General features: G+C 30.2%; 1 protein-coding gene across 1 annotated transcript in view; it reads left to right on the top strand.

Moving 5' to 3' along the window:
• LOC142321874 (N-acetyl-D-glucosamine kinase-like) overlaps nucleotides 1–23143 on the top strand; it is an 84842-nt gene that overhangs the window by 5367 nt on the left and 56332 nt on the right. The window contains exon 2 of the mRNA XM_075360346.1: nucleotides 20513–20597. Coding sequence (XP_075216461.1) covers nucleotides 20513–20597 — 85 coding nt within the window. The remainder of the gene's footprint in view (nucleotides 1–20512; nucleotides 20598–23143) is intronic.

The raw sequence follows: 23143 nt of genomic DNA, 5'->3' as shown, positions 1-23143 counted from the left end.
GGAGGAAATATATTTTCAAAGACATATTACATCCCATAGTTCTGTATGAAGTAAGAAGTTGATTAACAATGTCGTGATAATTGTCGGATTTTCTTCTTTTTTTTTGAAGAGAAACGTTTTGCCAACGTCTTTAACTGAAGCCCAAACTGCACATTCTACATTATTTAACACTGAGTTAAATACATCATCTTTCACCAACTCTCTTATTTGAGGGCCAACAAATATTCCTTCTTTAATTTTTACTTCACTTACATTCGGAAATTTCTACCTGATGTATAAAAATCCGGGACTATCCTTCACTGCTTTTACAAAAATTTTTATTAGTCCTAGTTTGATATGGGGAGGAAATAAAAATATTTTTTTGGGTTCAACTAAGGACTCATGAATAATATTTTTCCCATTTGAAGTAAAGTTGTCTCGTTTCTTCCACTCTTTGGTAATATAATGTTTATCCCCTAGCTCGGCTGTTCTATTCGCAAAGAAAACACATGTACTTAGTATAGCCTAACTGCATGTCTAAAAAATAGCTATAACTTTCAAATTACCACATATGTTCCAGCTATGTTTTTATCATTTATTTTTTCAAGAACGTCTTTCATCTCATCGTTTGTCTCTTTCAAATTAATACCGTAAGCGATCGGTATCGAAGGATATTTGTTACCGTTGTGTAGTAGAACCACCTTTAAACTATACTTGGACGAATCTATGAAAAGGCGCCAGTCCTCAGGTTTATGAACTTGTCCTAAGTGCAACATAATCTCATCAATATTTGTGCAATAAGCCAAATTATTTTCATCAATAAAGTACTGAGAAAGTTCTTTATATCGGCTTCGAAAGCCTGAAATTTTTGTATTTTTTTGAAGTAAATTCTAACCTTGCAGTCTTAATCATAAGAGTTCAGCATGATTTTTTGATAAATTTAAATCGCTAACCGAGCATTTAATTCACCTTGTGTATAAGATGTGGCTTATTGGAAGATAATTCAAAATGAAAATCATTGTTGTCTTCAGTACTGCCCGATTCTTCATCGCTCTTTCGAAACATACTTTCACAGGTGGCTCAGGAACTGGAATTATTTCATTATAAGATACAGACCTGATTGCAGATTGCAGTGAAGAATATTTTACATTACGTTCAGATTGTTTAGAAATTCCAGACACACTTGATGAACAAAAGTAACTATCAGTTACATTATTCTTTGTTTCATGCCAAACCATAGGTACACAAAATGTCAAAGCCTTCCATTTACTTTTCATTCATCCTCTTAAATATACAGAACAATTGGTGCACATTATATGAGGAGTCCACTTCTTATCCTGATCACCAATTTTACACTGAAAGTACAAATGATATGCTTTTTTAATTAAAGGTGTAATGTTTTTTCTATTTGATTTTACGATAAACTCTCCACATACATAACAAAAGACATCCACATCAATTATATAATTTCAAGGAATAGTGACACTGCACTGTTAACAAACTTAAGACAGCAATAAGACTGAACAAAATTAATTCATTCCTAAACCCAGTGCTTAATACAAACAACACAGCTGTGTTTTCAGCTACATGTTTTGCCCTGTACAGACATGATTAATCGTGTCCCCCCATGAAGGCTTACTCTTCAGTATTAGATATGATGTCATAATATGCGACTATGATGTGATTTCATTTTTTGTCTAGTATTGTTTATTTATATCTTACAAATCATGTTAACAAAGTTAAACAATAAAAACGAGCTAACAAAATACAATATAGGAGCTTAAAACGCTAACTATACGTTGAAAGATGGAAAAAATCCTTTAATTAAAATTAATTTTTTTAAAGTGGTGGTTGATAGAAAGAGTCTGAGTTCATATTCGTTTTCAGCATAAAAAACAGATTAAGATTATGTATCGCATGTTAGAAAACAAAAATTATGTTTATCAGTGTTATCGAAAAACTCATATTTGGGTAGAAGAAAATTCCCATGAAACTGTTACAAGTCATTTCCAACGCACTTTTTGTTTAATGTGTGGTCTGGTCTTCTTGGTGATAATCTTATAGGCACTTGTTTCTTACCGCCAAGTCTCAATGGAGCGCGATACTTGCAATTTTTGCACAAAAAAAATTGCAAGTAAAGTTGGCAATCTTGGAAGATATTCCACTTGCAGATAGAGTGCGGATTTGTTGGTCTCCGTGGAGCGAGTGGTAGAGTCACCTGCGCAATACTGTCGTCATGTGATGAATGATTTAAGTAACATATTTAATAGGCAATGGATTGGTCCAAACGCACCAGTAAAATGGCCACCTCTCTCCCGATCTCACGCTTGCGGACTTCTTCCTTTGGTATTGGCACTCAAGAAGAATTGAGACATAGTATAATAGAAGTTGGAGCTACTGTTAGGAATAATAATGATTTTAGTAGACGTGCCCGGCTAGCATGGATTCGCCGAGCTGAACTACGTATTGAACAGAATGGACACGTTGGGCAATTGCTTTGAAGAAATATTTGCATCTTTATCAAGTAACCAGTTTGATATAATATAAGAATAATAATTTTTAGAAAAAACAAAAAAAATGTGAGTTTTTATCTTTTTAAATCTATTTTTATTCAAAATTTTCTGTTATTGGTAAGTTTTCTGTTATTTGCTTTCATTATGTTGTTTAAACATCGATGAAATTTGCTCTGTTTAAAATCGTATCTCTTTTCAGATCCAGTACGTGTGTTTTGTTTCTAATAAAGTTGAACTTCTCAAATCTGTGTTTAATTTTAATAGACATTATTTACATCAATTTTCTCAGAATTAAATTCTCTACAAAGTTAACTAGAAGTCTTATTTGTTTATTGGTAAATTAATAGTTATTTTATTCTTTCTTTTTCCTGTTTAGCCTCCGGTAACTACCGTTTAAATAATTCTTCAGAGGATGAATGAGGATGATATGTATGAGTGTAAATGAAGTGTAGTCTTGTACATTCTCAGTTCAACCATTCCTGAGATGTGTGGTTAATTGAAACCCAACCACCAAAGAACACCGGTATCCACGATGGAGTAATCAAATCTGTGTAAAAATAACTGGCTTTACTAGGACTTGAACGCTGGAACTCTCGACTTCCAAATCAGCTGATTTGGGAAGATGCGTTCACCACTAGACCAACCCGGTGGGTTAAGGTTATTTTATTCTTAAAAAAAAAAAAATGTTTATCTTCCGACAAAATATTTTCGTGTTTTACCCCGTTTTTCTGAAAACCTAAATGAGACAGACTTAGGTTTACTGAAAACCTACGTGGTCGGGGACCATTGTTATTCAAATGTTTAGATGAAAAACCATGAAGAAGCACCAAATTTACCCCTCGATTTGTACCCCAAGAGTACGGTTTAATTTCATAGAGGGAGCAAAAATCAGGACTAAATGTTTCTCAAAACTCGCTATCGAACCATTTTCTGACCTATGTTTATATGTAATTTTTTTCTTATTTTTGACTATATACTAATTTCGCAAGAGATTACTGTGCAACTTGGAATCAAAAACAGAGTGATTCACGAACAGAGTGTAACATACTTTTAGGATAAGTTCTTCGGCGAAAATAAACAGGAAGTTCGTATAAATTACGAACTTCCTTTTATATAGTTCAGAAGCGCTTCGTTAGAGACTGTCGGATGGCGAATAATTTCGCCCTGTTTTGTGCGCCTTCGGTAAAATTACAGGTGACTGTATTTCTTGGAACACAATTTAAAGGGTAATATTTAATCGTTTTGTATGAAATCTAGCCCGCAAAATTGTAAAAATAGTTTGCAGAACAATATTTTTCCAGGAATCTGGGGTAAAAGACAAAAGATTGGGGTTGAAGAACACGTAAAATAATCTTGTTAAATGGGAAATAAACACAGAAAAGCTTTAAAAAAACTTGTAACGAATTTGATTCTGAGTAAATTAGTATGACTAAAGACCACAGGAACTAAATACAAATGCAAGAATTTCAAAGTTTATTAAAAAGAAAAACCATATCAAAATTTTGTTTGTGATTAACAAGGCCTTAAATATACTTAACCCAACATTTTGACATGTACTTGTTTGTTCAGATTCAATGAATGTCTTGCAAGCCATTAGTGATATGCACTCCAGATACCTATCTTGTTTGTTGTCTGCGATATACAGTCTGTCATCTCTGAATTAACTCAACTTAATACAATTGTGGGTTTTTGCTAGATCTCCATCCATATTGGAATTTCAGACAATGAGCGCACTGATCATGTGGTAAAAGACTTGTTTACAGCCTCCTTTCACTAATCGCGTTGTTTCAAATGATCTTGTGTGTATTCTGAAGAGTGTGGTTGTGATGAGTGGCAGAGTGAATGGAATGCTGCCATCAATAATAAACTTTGTCCAGTTAAGGACACTATGTTACCCTGGAGCTCTTCATGTAGGAATAAGTGTCATGAGGAGGTTATTATTTATCGTTTGCGAATAGGGAGACACTAGGCCTCATGAGCTCATTGATAGCTCATGACACAGACCCATGCACCCATTTTTGTTTGCTGTGACTGCCAACTGATTGTACACCACATACTTATGGACTGTTATGCGAGACTGACAATTTCTTAAGGCCATATATCTGGATTCAAAAATTTGGTTATTACAATCTTTTTATACCATTTGGCACATGCCAGCTGAACGCCTGACCTGCATGGCGAAGTGGTAACATGTAGAATGCCTTTCATTCAAAAGGTTCTGGGTTTGATCTCGATAAAATAGCAGTTTTTCACACATATTATTTTTTTTTGTCTTCAGTCATTTGACTGGTTTGATGCAGCTCTCCAAGATTCCCAATCTAGTGCTAGTCGTTTCATTTCGGTATACCCCTACATCCTACATCCCTAACAATTTGTTTTACATATTCCAAATGTTGCCTGCCTGCAAATTGTTTTCCTTCTACCTGTCCCTCCAATATTAAAGCAACTATTCCAGGATGCCTTAATATATGGCCTATAAGTCTGTCTCTTCTTTTAACTATATTTTTCCAAATGCTTCTTTCTTTATCAATTTGCCACAGGATCTCTTCATTTGTCAATTTATCCATCCATCTGATTTTTAACATTCTCCTATAACACCACATTTCAAAAGCTTCTAATCTTTTCTTGTCAGGTATTCTGATCGTCCAAGTTTCACTTCCATATAAAGCTACGCTCTAAAAATAAACTTTCAACAATTTTTTCCTGATGTTTAAGTTAATTTTTTATGTAAACAAATTATATTTCTGACTGAACGCTCATTTCGCCTGTGCTATTCAGCATTTCATATCACTCCTGCTTTTTCCATCTTTAGTAATTCTACTTCCCAAATAAAAAGATTTTGCTGCTCCATAATCTTTTTCTCTTCCTATTTTCACATTCAGTAGTACATTTTCGTTATTTCTCCTACATTTCATTACTTTCGTTTTGTTCTTGTTTATTTTCATGCAGTAGTTCTTGCATAGGACTCTGCCACTCTGTTTATATGAGGGTAGGTTAAAAATTAAAGGGAAATTTTGATTTCCCTCCTAATCACACATATAGCAGCAATGATTGTTCTGCTTTAACTCATAACCTTTATCAGCTGTTCATTGAAAGTATTGTTTCATTGTTAGCTATTTGTGATTGTGTTTAAAAGTCTGTTTAAATGAGTACTCCTTCGTCTGATTGCACCAAGGAAGAAATGCGAGCAGTGATACATTTCCTCAGTTCAGAAGGGGTGAAACCAGTATAGATTATTCATCGAATGCAGCAGCAATATCGAGAGGGTTGTTTGAGTGGAAGCAAGATCTACGAATGGATTGATTGCTTTAAAAATGGTACGATTTCTTTCTGTGATGAACAGCGGCAAGGTAGGCTTTCCACTTCAAAGACTAACGACAATATTGAAGCAGTTAAACAAATGATTCTCAGTAATCGACGAATTACAGGTGATGACATTGCAAATGAGTTCTATATAAGCCATGACTCAGCCATGTCAATTTACCAGCAACTACAAAGAGAATTGTTTGAAAATTTCCTAGAAGCTTTTGAAACATTACGAAGACGAAGGAGACTCATTTCTTAAGTGAATAATAATCATTGATGAGAAATGGGTCCACCACTTTGAACTCGAGAGTAAGCGACAAAGTTTAGTGTGGAAACACCCTTCATTTCGCGCAACAAAAAAATTCAAAAGCAGGAAAGGTGATGATGATTTTCTGGAATATGGAAGGTTCACTTTTAATTTACTTCACAAGGTTAATCAGGAAACAGTGATAACTACTGTGAGCTACTGCTTTTACTGAAACAAAAAATGAAATCCAAAAGACACGGTAAACTTTCTAAAGGCGTGATTTTGCTTCAGGATAATGCTCAACCTCATTCGGCTAAAATAAACAGTCCTTTGCCTTCAACATCTCAGTTTTGAGCTGCTGGACCACCCTCTATGCAGTCTGAACCTGGCTGAGCGATTTGCATCTTTCTGGCCCATTAAAAGAAGAGTTGCGAGGGAATCATTGTTATTGATATGATGATGAGGCCATAGAAGCAGTGAAAAGTTTTCTGTACACCAGACTGAAAACTTTCTTCCAGGAAGGGATTCAAAAGCTTGTTAAAAAGTGGACTAAGTGCATAGAAAAGTAGGAGGGTATTATGTTGAAAAATAATGTATGTATCATTTATGTAAGTAGAAATAAATTTATTGATTTTTTGAATTTCGCTTTACTTTTTGACTTGGCCTCCTAATTATATGTTCTGTGATTACTTAATTTTTTATTTATTAATGGTTTATTGTTCATTCTAATCCAATTAATTAGAAATATTTATAACTAAATATGGAAACTTTTTTCCAAATGTAACAGTAGACACAATCAGTGAAATTGCAAGATAGATATATAAATGTAATGTTTGAATGCATTATTATTGAGTGAATTATAGAAAAAGTAATAGTATTTTTAAGGAATGGCTGGTGTTGCCTCTTGTATTTTTAACAATTGTTAAATTTAACTTGTACTGAACTCATTTGAATAATTTTAAATTTAAAGATTTATTTAGAGGAATTTAAAATCGTTTAGTCATATATAGACTATCTTTTAAAATTCTGTTTATAGAATAATTTGTAAAATGTATAGAATAAAAAGTATGATTTTTTTTTTTTTTTTTGTTGTTAATTGTGTTAATTGTAAATATAATTAATGTATTAATTCTATTTCATATAAATTGATTGAGAATTTATTAAAAATTGTAATGGAAGCATAAGGCTTCCCATATTCTCGCACGTCAAGTATGGTGTTGTGTTACACGAAAACACAATACAGTTGCTTTATCTGATTTGATTGAGTTGAATTTTCTAGTTTTTAAATAAATATCTTTGGATGTAGTTATAATTGTATCATCTGCGAAGAGGGTAATAATAAATGGTTAAAGTTTTTGTAGCAGATCATTAATAAATAATAAAAATAGTTGATTGAGTACAAAACAATCTGTTGAGTTCTATAATATCTTCCAGCGGAAGTTTTGAAGAAACTTGATTTTTTAATTAGCTTTCTCTAACTTAGATTCTAGTAAATTTTTTTGTAACGTTTACTTTAAATAATGCATATTGAATTTTCAATATGCAACACAAAGACAAACAAAGCACTGGTTTGTTTGTCTTTGTGTTTTTTGCATATCAGCACAGAGTTGTTATATGTAGACTTGCATATGTTATATGCCGTAACTGTATAGGTTGTAGGCGGCGACCTGATAACATATCTAAGCCGCATAAACATTCTCAAAATAATAAGCATCCCGTGTCAGGCTTATTAAAGGAAATTATAAATAAAGTGATTTTCTGTTTCCTTCTTCACTGTACCGTACATACTGTTCGGCATGCCAAGTCCATTTGGAAGTTACTTGTAAAGTTTAGAATAAAGAGTAGTTCTTATTCCCCCATTTCAAAAAGCCTTCACGAGAGTTAGTAAATGTTCTACGTTGTTTTCTACATTTTTTATCCAGACGTTGTTTTTTTTTCCAGTGCCATGCGAGCAGCTAATGTTCATGTTGATTGGATTTTTCTAAGATTATCCAAATTTTAAACAAATAAAAAGATTTGATGTGAATAAATTTACGAAAAAACTAAAACCATTAAAAACCAAGTCAAAAACCACAGACTAATAAACATCCTGTGTGTGTATGTGTGTGTCAGTCATATTTTACGTACATGTTGTTTGTCTATTAACACAGGCATAAAATATCTAATTTCACTAATCACGAAAAATGTTTATCTTCAAACTAAACATATTAAACATTTCTATCTCGTGTGTATCATTTTTATTTTGACTAAGTCGTAAAAAAGTAAGAATACATAAAAATAAACAACACATTTTTACTTTCGCAGCAATTTTAGGTAGTATGTACTATGACCAGGGGAAATATTTTAATTGTGTCAAAAATCGTTTTTCTATTTTTTTTTTAAACTCAGAAGTCCATGTACATTGAAAAGTACAAAAAAAGGTACATGATACGTGTATTTAAAGAATTTTGAAAAAGTATTAATTCTCATTTTTAGTGCTTTTTTAAAGTCGATTTTATCGTATTTTTATGTATTCTCAATTTTTTAAGACTTACAGTCGAAATAAAAAAGATACATGAGATAGAAATATTTGGTTTGAAGATTAACTTTTTTCTTGATTAATGTAATTATATATTTTATGCCTGTGTTAATAGACAAATAACAACTTGTATGTAAAATATGTCATATAACATATATATATATATATATATATATATATATATATATACATACATATTTTATTGGAACTGTGGAAATCGTTGCTCTGAACATGAAAGTGGTATTAAATAAATGTAATGCAGTGATTTCTCTGCTAGTTATTTTCACTTATTTTCTTTCATAAGATTTCTCTCCATTGTCTAATTTTGTTGATTTGTTATGGACCATTTAAATTTAATTTTGTTTTAAACCGTGTCTCAAATTCCTTTATTTTATAAAAAGAATGGATGATTTATGCGTATTCTAAAAATCTGTAGTTAAATATTACAATTTTTATTATTGTGTTCATATTTTATGAATCAAAAGCTTACCATGATGATGTTTTCCTTACTTATCTATGAATTCTTTATTAATCAATTTTTACTTTGTTAGTAATTTTAGTTAGTACATACTATGACGAGGGGAATTATTGTAATTGTATCAAACATTTTTTTTCTTTTTTTTAGACTCAGAAGGCTCAGAACATTGAAACGAACAAATTTATTTTTTATGACAGATATAAAAAAAAAAAATAAACAAAAAAAATATGTGTGTATGCGTGCGCGCATAAATACTTGAATCCAAAATCATCAAATTTGGACTTCAATATTGGAAATACTGATGTTATTTAAGTATGGAGTTGGGATCCAAGGAGGTAGTAAGATAGAAAGCATACAGAGGTTATATTTCATCTGTGGCTGGACTTAATGAAAATTTTTATTTGTGTAACTGTTAGCTCTTTTAAAAGATTTCATCTTGAAAAATTTTTCCCAAAATGACTCCTAATTCAAAAATAGCAATTTATTTGAAATTTTCAACTTTTCTGATTTAATATTTCTCATTAAACTCGTTGAAAAGGTTTTGCAGTAGTTTTGCTATTTTTTTCACGTAACTGCTGTTTTTATTGAAGTGTATAAAATTAGAAGATTGTTAAACTAGGAAGTTTTGTTTATGTTAAGTAGTTTTTTACACAAAATGTTTATTATCAATAAGAGTTTATCATTAAAGAAAACTGGCAATAAGGTTACAAGATTCCCGGCTGTATTCAGCCACACCTCCTCTCAAGTGTTTTCAAATTATAATATTGAGTTAAACAGTAATAAGGATATTATCATAAAACCATCTAATATTGACCGTTATTTTAAGGATGAAAATTTAGAAAACTAGATTATAAAAAATTGTCCTCTCTTCTTTTTGCTTAATATGGAATGGTAATGTGTCAGAGGTTCATTTCCTCTACGTATTGTAGATCCTGGACTCTTACCTCTTATTGCTGTACCTTTCTATTGAACTGTCTTATTAAATATTAATCATGGGTAGTCAATATAATTTGAAGAAATGGAATGAGGGTAAATTCTAGATCTTTTTGAACAAAGATTTCTTTTTGGTCAAATTAGCGTTGTTTGCATGTAGTAGGGAACACTTAGTAGTGTACTGTTCATCATTACAAATTCCTTTTAATTTATCTCTAAATGTTATAAAGGTTCTAGTGTATCGCTTTAGGTGTTGGATAGTTTGCACACTTATGAGTGGTCCTAACACTTTTATTTCATGTACATTTTCAAAACAGTTTGAGATGTATTTTGATTCTATTCTATTCTCAAACCACTCTTTATATTTTTTCTTCTGCTTTAATGTGTAATATTAATTATATCTACTTTACTTTTTATATTTAATATTTATTTTTTTAAATAATTAAAATATAAAATTCACTTATCAACAATCTTTTATTGTGTCCTAGCACTTTCAGAAACTTAAATTTTTTTTATTAACTAATACTTTTATGTCATGAGTAGAATTTTTATCTAAAGTTTGTTGAATATATAAAGGTGGTTTTCATGTATTAAAATTGTGTTGACTTAGCATCCTGTCATATTGAATGTCTCCACTGTTGTGGTAAAATTGGAGAGGAATGGTATGGTCAACTCACTCTATAGTTTTTGTTTAGTACTTGTTTTTATATATTATTTTCAAAATTTGTTTGTTCATTTATTAATTTATCATTATTAAGATATATATGGTACTTTTCTAAGTTATTAGTAATGTGTTTATTATGTGAAAAATCAAGAATGTCAATAAAATTATCCGGGTTATAATTATGATTGTTGTTTATAATATGCTTAGTGAAATTAGATTTTTCTATTTGACCTTTTTTTATACCATTGATATATTCTCGTATTCTAATTGAGAATGACCAATGGTTTTGCTAATATAATTTAATCCACAATCTGCGCATTTTAAGCTATATATGCCTTGTCAATCTAAATTATTACTGTTTTTTATTGTTTTAGATGGATCTGTATTGTTTATATATTTTATTATTAGTTATATATGTAGTTTTTAAACCAAATAATTTAAATATTCTGTTGAAATTTCTATAATTTATGTTATACTCGACTTTAGTATATAGGTATTTTTGCCATTCCTATTGTTTAACTTTATGTTATATTTTATGAAAATTTTGTATTTTATTCTATTATGTAATTTATCTATAAGTTTTTATTATATCCATTCATTACAATGATGATATTATTAATTTCAGTTAATATTATTTATTTCAGTTTTTAATTTTATATCATATTTTAATGCTCTATATATCACGGTATTAAATATGGCCATTTTTTGGCTCAAAAAAATGAAAGGATGAAAGGATTCATAATGTATTATTGTATTTTGCTTGGTGGGTTTCTTAAAAATGTCAACATTTAGTTTGTTGTTTCTATAATCTTTGTTAATTTTCATGTCCAAAAAATCTATACTATTATTATTTTCTTGATTAAGGTAAACTTGATATTATTATTTAAAGAATTAATTTAATTTAATATTTTACTTTCGTCGTTGTTGCATTGTTGTTTATATATAATTAAAATATCATCATCATATCTTTTATAGATTTATTTTTATTTTATCACATCATTTATTTTTTTCTTTAATATGATTAAACATTTAATGTGCCTTAGTTAAGTTTTCTAATACCATTAATCTCTTATGTAGGCAAATAACTAAATCAAATTTTATGATCATGTAAGTTCATCCATCTCAGAGATGTGAATAAAAATAGTACAGTATTATAGCATAATTTTACTTTGTACATATGGACTGAGAGGACCTCAAAATGTTGAAAAATGGTAATCTAGGTACTCAAAATTTTTATCCATTTAAATAATTGCCTGTATTTTTTGTACTATAACTGCCAGAAAAAGCAATGGTTTTTGCATAATTTTTATCACCTACCACAAACATCATAGATAAAAATATTGTGAATTTTTTTTTATATATAAAACCATTGTTTTTTTTATTTGTCATTTGACTGATATGAAGCTCTTATTTACAATTTTCCTACTCTCTACCAATCTCATTCCTCCAACCTTAACTTTCTCTTTTCAAAATTCTGGGATAAGCCTCAATTCATATTAGAACTAATTCATTTTGTACTTTATCAGCCTGCTTAACCTTAACCTTAACAGGTTACTTATGAGTAACAATGCATTTCAAAGGTCTCTCCCCTTTTATTTTTGTTTTCCTGTTCTCTGCATTTCACTGGCAAAAAGTTCTATGTATCATTCAAATATATATATATATATATATATATATATATATATATATATACTTTTTTTTTTTAATTTCTATTTAATTAATAAATTAAATTGTTAAAAAAATTTTTATTTTTGTATATAATTTTTAGTTGCTTGTGCTAGTCTACTTTCATTAATTTCTTTACTTTGGCCATCCATTATAAATATAAATCTCAAATTCTACAATTTTTGATTTACATAAATACTTTATTTAGATTGTTACTGAATTATATAACATGTAGACCACATAAAAAATGGACTGGTTTGCATCAAAAAAAGAAAAGTCTTCTTCAGTATATCTGGTTTTAAAGATCAAGGGAGACTGTGGGAAATCTTGAGCTACATTACAAAATAAATAATAAAAACAAAAAAGCAATTTCTCCATAATAATAATAGAATTTAGAATAATAAAATAAATGTATGAAGATATTAAATAAATCACATTTTTACAAAATAAAATAATAATTTTAAAGGTGATAATAAAATTATTTGATTGTATAAAACCACTTGTTAAGTTGTATTTTAAATCATTCTAGTCTGTTTGCCAATGAAAAACAATGCCAAGGATTGTAAAAATTACAGAACAGTTAGTTTTATACATTGTTTTACAGAGGCTGTGACAAAACTAATACTAATGTGAATTAAATGAAAATATGAGATCAATTAGAGTGCTAGTTTTGAATAGGAATAGTGAATTTGTGTTACTGAATGGAAGAAACATTTGATTAGTCAGTTGGAGTTGCTGTTATATGTTTTGAAACATTCTGATTTAGACTAGAAGGATAGAAGATTAATAATTGTACATGCGACAGAAAGTGGTGGTAAGATAGTAAGTGATGAAATAAGAATGACCTTTGGAAGAAGAGTAAAAGAGGGATATATTGTTTGCCACCAACTCTGGTGACATTTACATTGAAAAACTAAACTTTTAAGCCTCTAGGGGAAGTACGTACCTTCTTGTGGTGATTCTGGTTGCCGCACCACCTTCTCCATTGCTAGCCCTCATGGGCTTTACCAGAGGTCATTTTATTATAATTAGATACTGATTATGTATTGCAGTTGTCCACTACGCCTCTGTCAGGATGCCACCAATGCAAATGCCTAGATAGACATTCCCTTTATAATTTGTTCTCAGCTTTTCCCTTTAGAAAGGCTTCTTCGGACATCTTCACTCTTCTGTCCTATTTTGAAGCCCTTGCAACTATTAACCATGTTTGTGGAAGCACAAATCCTGTACCTCACTCTAAGTTACCAAATAAGACTACTTATTAATTTAAATAGATTGCAGTAGCATGATTTTATTAATTATTGAATCTTAATCCAATAAACACCATAAGGCCTCAATCTCATATCTTGTAAATACTGTTAAAAAAACAGCAATAAATTTTGATCTACAACTACCTACCTCAAGGGCCACTAAATTTATTTTAATTTAATACAAAACACCAAACAAACTAAGCTAATTTACGCAAATGTTCAAGTGTTCTAAGGAAATCCCTCACTGACTTTAAATATTCAAATGAAAAACTAACAGAAAGCATTAGATACCAAAACTGTTAGAAAACAAAAGGTACCATAGTGGAAGGAGAAAAATTAAAGAAAATAGAGTTCACAGATGATGAAACAGTATCAGCAGAATCAGAGAATGGGCTGAAATTCAAGATGAAGAGTATTAAGAGAATGTAAGAATGGTGGTAGAACTGATTTAATGTAAACATAGGAAAACAAAAGTGTTGAGAATTGACCAGAAAGAAGACTAATAATATATATCACTGAAAGGAATACTTAGAGAACAGGTAAAGTCATTAAGTATTTGGCAAGTTTGGGGCTTGGAATAGAAGCTGTGTTGAGGCAAATGAGAAGTGAGGCTATGAGAGGAACAGAATTTGTTGAAAATTATAAGAGAAAGGAAACATCATGGTTGAAGCATATCCTATATAAAAATTGTTTTCAACAAAAACTAATAAATGAGAAACGTGAGAGGAAGGAAGAAGAAGAAGAAGAACTGGGATGATTAGACAACTGGAAGGAAAGAAGTTGTAAAAAAGTGAAGAAAGGTGAGAAAAATTGAGCATATTCTGTTAACACTTGTCAGAAAATATATTAAAAAAAGAAGAAAAGTATTATTCATACATGTTAAATAGGGAAGTGGAGAATTCTTTATTTCTTTTAATTAGTATTACTTAAAAACACAAGTACAGAATAATATTATTTTGTAAAGAAAATAATTTAAAATAAATTAGTAGGTAAATATTTCAGGAGGTACAGCATTCTATTAAAAATTTCAAAAGGAGTATGCCATTGCCTTCATATATACTATAGTATTTTATTGTGTTACAAAGAAGTTATTCTGTTGTTAGATTATAAATGTAGGTTAGGATAATTTTTAGACAGACTAATTATTGTTATTAATTGACTTTGTTTTTTAGTTACATAAAAACTAAAAAAAAAAAAACAAAAAAAACATGACAACTAATTAAAAAGATATATTACTGAGTAGAGCATAACTTTTAAAAAAATAAAAATAAATCTTCTATATACAAGTTATATATTGTACATATTAATTGTATGTAAAAATAAATATTTTCTTTTTTTTTATTTATTTACTTCCTCAAGTAATAACAGTTGACTTGGATGGAAGCAATTTTTTAGTGTATGAGAACATTTTTGGTCAGATTCAAATTCAGAATCTTATATATAATGACGGAGATGCTACCACTTTGCCATAGAGGTTGCCAATTATTTTTAATTGAAAATAAAAAAAATTTGAAATAAAAGAATTGAAAATATAAAATTTGTTGGCTGTTTAGTGCCATTTTTTAAAGTCAGTTTTATTATTTTTTAAGTTTATTTTGTCTTACATTTTTTAAGTTTTATTTAAGATATATATTAATGTACAAAAAATACTACCTCTATGAAATAAAGACATTTGGAAGTAATGTTAATGTAAAAATAAATTTATCTCATGTTTATTCAATTATTCAGCAACAAGAAGCTGACATTCAGTAGTTCTGTGATAGATGGTAATTACTGTCCATACTACAAAAATTCTTGCCAAGCCTGACCACAACTCAAACCTGGAACCTACTGATGAAAGGCAAAGATGCTGGCAGACTATTTTTAAAAATAATAGAAGGGTAAGAGAGAAATGATTTAAAGGTAGTGCTACTGAATGTGAGCTAAATCAGTTTGGAACTCAAAAATATGTATTTTCAATGATCACAGAGTTGGTTATTGAATTCAGTATTTATGTGTGTGAATACTTTTTGTCTCTGATTTTGGTTTCGGATTAAGCATTGTTAGAGGATTAAAAAATAAATGGCTGTGATCGCCCGTCAAATTAATCTCCAAATACCTGCCAAAATTAAATGTTTTAATAATCATTTCACAATAACAGTGTAAGCAATAAAGTTGGTTCAAATGCAGTAAGGATAAGCTTACTAAAATTCATAAAATATGTAAATAATAATTTTGTAAATCAAATGTAAGACCTCAAAATGGCAAAAAAACTAACATTTTAATAATTAAAAAAATTAAAATATGTCATAAAACTGCCAAAATATGAGATAAATAAATTATATTAGCTTAGCATATGTAAGATCCCAATACAGATTTATTAAAACCATAACAAAATTATTTGCACCACCTGCAGGGTTTTAAAAGATGGTTTTACATTTAAAATTAGAAAAATGTATAACTTTTTAATTGTTTCAGATAGTGAAAAGAAACCAATGCCATATAAGACTATAAATTATAATTAAAATCATATGTGAGTACTGATTTGCTTGGCCACCAGAGCACATGACCTAAGAGAGATTTAAAACATAAAAATATCCCTTAAAGACATATGTAACCTTAATATGCAATAATTAATTATAGTAAAAGTCCTGTTCAAATATAATATATGAAATCAAACAGTAATATTGAAATATATTATATAAACTTACAATACATAATAATCTGAGTTAAGTAGAAGTTAGAGGTAATTAATTTATTAGAAGTTAACAAAATTAATTATCAATTAATTAATAATTGAGTGAATAATATGAATGTTTATTCAGGAGTCTTACTAGACTTTTCATTGGTTACTGAATCTATTTTTAAATTTTTTGACTAACCTTTTTAATTTTCAAGTAAAACTACTTTGAATCCCACTCAGATGATGTCAGAATGTATATCATTATAATATAACAATTCAATATTAAGGAATGATGATGATTCCTTGAAAAAAATTAAGATTATCTTCAAATTTCCTTTGTAGAACATGTAAGTTTTTAAAAAAAAGTTTTCTACTTTACTTATTGGGTAAAATCTTATAACAGGTCACCAGAGAAACTTTCTTCACAAATTAAAAAAAATCATGGAATTTAATTTATTCATTAAAGGGTAAGACATGAATATTATTTAAAAAGAGAAAAACAATACATCTGGATCAAACTGAGAATTCCCTTTTTTAAGTTAGTTGAAAATACATTCAAGAAGATTTTTTGATAAAACATATTCTTTGGTATTTTGTTTTTATTAGACAATTTCATTTTTATGACCATGCCAATTATCACTTTTTCAACTTGTGACAAATTTAGTTCACCACCTGAGATATTATTTAAAAAATTCATGATGAATTGGTACTTTTTATGTAAATTGTTAAGTTTGCATGAGCTTCCAAACTCAAACTTTACTATTATTTTTTCTATTAATTAGACTACTAATTTTGTGTGTTTATTGCGATTTTGTTGGTATTATCAATTATTCTTTGGCAGTTACATACAAACTGTATCTATAGGACTTTTCATTTGGTAAACTACCAGTTCCAGTTGTAACTGACTTCTTCAAAAGTATCATGTAATTTCATTTGGAAGACTTGTCACTATAATCACTTTGACTATAAAAAATATCAAATGTGTTAGCTGTATTAGTCCTTTGTGTTAACATTTACAAGTAACAATGATGCTTATAGAAAATCAGCTAATAGTGGCAAAAACCATTATGACAATAATATGACAATTTATTATTATTATTATTTTTTGATTTAATGGGATTATGAGATTTTTCTTTTTCTTTTTGTTAATTATGATTTTCACTTTTTCTGTGGATGATTCTAGTTGCTTAGATTATTTTTTCTGGAGGTTTGTTAAGCCTATTAATTAACTTGGGGATTTATTTGATAATTTTATTACTATAAGATTAACACATACTTATGTTTATTATTCTTTTAGGATGTAAGCTTGTTCATCCACCTCCCAGCAATTTGTAGAAAAAACTTATCATTAGACATAATTCTGTTTAGATTTTAATATCAGAATCAAAATTGTGGTACTTGATCATATTACATAAACTTGGGAAATTACTCATTTTAATGATTTTGGGTAATCTACAAGGGTAAGTCAATCATTATCCGCAATGTAGTCATAAATTTTATTGCAATACAAATAGGAAACTTACATGTGCATCATTTTTCAACATAGTCTCCTTGCATTTCAACGCACTTAGTCCATCGTTGCACAAGTTTCCTGATACCCTCATAAAAGAAGGTTTTCAGTTGAGCTGCGAGTCAGGAATGCACTGCTTCTTTCACTGTTTCATCCGAGGTAAATCGATGGCCTCTTAATGGCTGTTTGAGTGGACCAAATAAGTGGTAGTCAGAAGGGGCAAGATCAGGACTATATGGAGTATGAGCCAGTACTTCAAAGTTGAGTTTCTGGAACGTTTCAGCAGTGTGGGCAGCAGTATGTGGACGGGCATTCTCATGAGACAACACCACACCTTCTGATAGCAGTCTTCGGTGTTTGCTTTGAATTGCAGGCTTCAGCCTGGCAGTAAGCATCTCACTGTAACGCACACTGTTTATTGTCATGCCCCTTTCCTCATAATGTTCCAGTACTGGGCCTTGTGATTCCCAAAAACCCGTAAGCAACAGTTTTCCTGCGGACAGTTCGGTCTTGAACATTTTTTTGCAGGACGAATTTGGATTTTCCATTCCATACTCTGCCGTTTACTCTCCAGTTCGTAATGATGGATCCATGTTTTGTCACCAGAGATGATTCTGTCGAAGAAGATGTCCTGTTCGTTACCACAGCGAACCAAATGTTTTTGGCAGATGTCCAAGCGCGTTTGTTTATACAACTGTGTGAGTTGTTTTGGGACCTACCCATCTTGCACAGACTTTATGAAACCCAAGTCTATTGTGGATAATTTCATAGGCAGAACCGTGACTAATTTACTGACAATGTGCCACTTCATCAATAATTACTCATCTGTCTAAGAAAACCATGTCACGTGCACGCTCAATGTTTTCCTCCTTTGTGGCGGTAAATGGTCGTCCAGCTCCTATGTCGTGCGTAACATTTGTACGACCATTTTAAAATTTTTCAATCCATACTTAGACACTCCGTTGCAGCAACACACTGTTCTCGTACTGTACCGAAAGTCTTAGATGAATTTCAGCCCCTGATACACCTTCCGACCACAAAAATAGATCACTGAATGTTTTGCTCTTTTTTGGTGCAAACAGAAAGTGGAGCAACCATGGTTAACGGCCAGGCAGTGATAATGGAACTAACGTAGCAGCATCAAACCTGCACAGACAACAAAAATTAAACCACACATGCATCATCTACGCAACATGACAGTACTACCAACATAAACATAAATATAACTAAATTGCAGATAATAATTGACTTACCCTCGTATTTTTTAATCTTTTAACTTTATGTTAACTAAATCCTCAATTATCCGTTTTGTTTATATTTCAATCTTGCTTCCTGTAGTTTTACTCTGTACATCCCTCTGTTACCAAATTAATTAAACCTGAGGGACTTTCTACCTACCTACTTTACCTCCTTTACCCTTCTATTTCATTTTGTTGTTATCGTTAAGTCACCACCCGCTGGGTCTGTGACTACTTAATGTTAGTTCAAATAAAAATCTTATTTACTTATTGTTCAATTATCTTGGTGAATAGATTGTAAAGTTGGTGTGTCGTAAAAAAAAAGTAAAACAATTAAAACCAGATTATTTTTTTGGACTGATGAATTAATTCACCATAGAAGCTTACAAAGCTGATTGCATAAGGGAATACGAGATCTGCCATAAATTTCCTTCCTGCTCTGTTGTTTGAAAACTTCTTCATTTCAAATTTTATTAACCTATCAAATTTTCAATATTTTCCTGTTATATTACATTTTAAAAGCTTCTATTTTTTTTCCCCTTTCCATGTTCATATTTTATTACCATAATGCATTACACTCCTGAGAAATTTTTTTAAATTCTGTACATCATTATTACTTGCACTACATACAATTTTCAGTTGTTTCTTTAAAATGTATGATTATTTAATGCCAAATTATTTATTCCAGTTTTAATGTCACATTTAAACTCTATAATGATTTTTAATATAGTTTGAAATATTGTTTTTAAAGTATATCCACAAGAAGGTTTTAAGGAAGTAACAAATAGTATTCTTTGCATTGGGACTTCTGGTCTATAAAGCCAGCAGCCTCGAAGTATAAACATAAAGGAATGGTTATGCAAGAGTAGTTCATTAGTACTAACTATATTACTGCACAGTGGGGATCTGATTATAAAATTGCTTGAGATTTATATGAGTCAGGATCGGAAAAAAGAAAAAGAAGAAAAAGTCAGGTTAAGAAAAATTATGTGAAGAGTTATAAGTAATCATATTGTATTATATCTTTATCAATAAGTTTGAAACTTAATAATTAGCTTTGTAATAAGAGCAAAAATTTAGCTTGGTCTTATTTTATTTATACTCTCTTTTCCTGTAACCAATGCAATTTTGATACATTTCTAAGATTTGTATTCAAAAAAGTGAAAAGAGTTAAGGCGATGTCAGTGAGAAAAGATTGGTTATTTAGTAATATTTTTAGAATCTCTTCTCTTTTTGCAAATTTCACATGGGTATAAAATTGGGTTAGGTAAAATAGTTGTCAAAAAAGGTGTTTCTTTGAAAGGATCTGAAGTGTCTAGTTCGGCTTTTTCAAAGAAAATTTCAGTAATGAAAAAAATTACATTGTGACAAAAAAGACTACTCTCTGAAAGTTTGTTTCAGACATTCTGGTGTAAAAAAATCACTATTTTATCATGAAAACACCTAGATAATGTGATCTTAAATATCCATTTTACTGAATTAATAAAAGCAAAACAAAAGAAAAGTTTACAATTTACAAAAATGTGATGATTTTCTTCTTTTTTTTTAGAGGTGCCAGTCGATCAACAGCTGTTATATATAACGGTGAAGGAAAGAAACTGGCTGAAGCAGAAGGATTAGGAACAAATCATTGGGTATGTTCTTTTAGATTTCTAGTTGTATGAACTATTTAAAATTTTTTGAAGCCAATAATTTTTCAATGAATAACATTTTTCATTAATGTATTACATGTAATGTGATGCATTAACAACATATCTTCAAAAAATGAATGTGGTACCTGCCTTTTTCTAAGCTCAAAGAATATATAAAAAATTACTGCCATTAAAATTCCATGAAACAATGCCTAATAGATTCTATCATGTAATCCACCAGACTGTTTTTTCAATATAATTATAATACTTCCTGATTGATATTTATCTTCTGTAAAATACTACTCTTAAACTTCTTCCTGTTTTCTGCTTTTCTTTCTTCTGACCCTGTTTCAGCTTTGTAGATAAGGATTAGTTAAAAATATGCAATACATCCATTATATACTATTGTCGAATATCTTTAACCCGATTAGACTTCTTTAACTTTGAAAAATGCAGCTTCCTCCTGCAATTGTACATCCATATCCTTTTCTAATTTTTCCAACTTCTTAAAAAAGTAGCTCCAAAATTTGTGTACCTTAATTAAATTCTATTAAGTATTATTTTATATCTTTGCATATATATGCATATCTCCACTTTCTACATCAAACGATTCTTCCTAACTTCACCTAAGTATAGTTCTGGCTTTTCACATGTTTAGAATTTTGAATATACTTCTGTTTCCATGTTATTGTTAGCTTTTGCTATATCCAAATATGTCATATCCAGTTTCTAGTTAAAACGAAATCATTTCTTCTCTTACTGAAAGAATAGATTTAAAAGATATCAGTATGAGGTCAAAAATATATTGAAGGATACTTTCAGTTTTTCTTGGATTTTTTAATTACTCTTGGTTGAAATTACATACTTTAATTATCATATTTAGTTACTGAAATGGTCTGAAATAGCAAAAAGTAAACTACTTTTACATGTTTCTTCATCATGCATACAAATAACTGTTCTATTTCATTTTTTGAATGAATAAAATTACTTTATCTACTGAGTGGAAATAGTGTGTATAATGAAATCTTTACCTACTGAAAAGAGTATATCATTTTTACTGCTTTACTCTATATACCAGTCATTTTTTATGACTGATGCATGTAAAGCATTCAGGTGTGTTATAAGTATTAGTCAGAATCTCTTTGTTTAAGAGTAATGATGTTCATTATAGAGTTGTCACAATTATTAACAGAATGAAGGCCTCACTTGTAGGCTGAGTATCCTAGATTTCAGAAAGCTTGAAATTTTAAAATACAACAATAGTACAATCAAGTAATACAAAGTATAATCAGTTCAATGAAGACTAACAAGATACTACTTCACTCCTAATTGAACTTGTTATTCTTACATTGGGTATGCCAGTTTTGTGAACAATTTCTGTTTCATGTGTGTTAGTAAGTAAACATATATATCTGCTTATTATTCAGATTATCTCTATCTTCATTACTTTTTGTGTTTTATTTGAAAATGAAACAAAGGATAATATTATCTGAATTTGTGTCAGTCTGTAGTTTGTGTCATTCAAAAACACCCAAATGATATTTGCACAATGAATTTATTGAAAACTTGAGTTATGTTTAGATGTGGCTTAACTGAAAATGTCCATAGGTGGTTTTGTCTCTTATTGAAACTATTTTTGTTTCTGTATGATTTATTTCAACAAAAAAACATTGGGAAAAGATTTAAGTTTATTAGGTTTACTGTAAGTTTTGTAAAAAAAAAACTTTTGTTTGTAATTTACAATTAGAGCCCCAACCTCCTCCAGGCAAAACAGTTTTTCATAATTTACATGTTCAGGATGATAATTTACAGAAAAAAAAGGATTTCAGTAGATTTATGTTTTTTTGACCACTTGAGAGCAACTGGTAAGCATCTAGAAGACGTTACTTCGGTTGGTCCCAAGTTACGTGGCTGAAGACTAGCCTTCCCTTAGTGCAGCTTGAAGCTGATCTCCCGACGGGGTTCCTCTTGGATCACGATATCCCTCCCGGTTGCCATGATGACTCTCCCCAAGAGAGCTACCCTTCCCTCCCTATCCCTATAACCTAGTCTGGGCCCAGGTATGCACCCCATGCATAGCCCCCCTGAATCGTGCGCCCACCTTAATACCTCGAGGGTCCTCAATACGTCATCAAAATGTCCTGATCTAGCCATCTGCTGGACCCGAATGCCCTCAGCAAAGAGTAGATTTATGTTTATGTGCTTAACATCTGTTAAATGTATAAATATAAATTAATATTTGAAAAGTTGTTCAAACTTAAAAGATGCCCCATCACTTCGTTTAGTCTATAAATAATAGTTTATTGGTCAACACTTACATAATAATTTACAGGTGTTGAAAATGATGTCCATCCATGCACTTCTGTACAGTTGTCAACACGTTTACCATGTGCCTGACTACTCTTGTTAGCTGTACCCTATCTATATCCTGGATGGCATTAGTATTGTTTGTCTTCAATTCCCACAGAGTGTGTGGATTGCTATGAAAAATTTATTTTAAGTATCCCCGTAGAAAGAAGCCTGGAATAGTTAGATCAGGGGATCTTGCT

Source organism: Lycorma delicatula, chromosome 1 (genome assembly GCF_047948215.1).
Source record: "Lycorma delicatula isolate Av1 chromosome 1, ASM4794821v1, whole genome shotgun sequence".
NCBI lineage: Eukaryota > Metazoa > Arthropoda > Insecta > Hemiptera > Fulgoridae > Lycorma > Lycorma delicatula.
The sequence above is the reverse complement of the archived record's forward strand: the minus strand, read 5'-3'. Positions and strand labels throughout refer to the sequence as shown.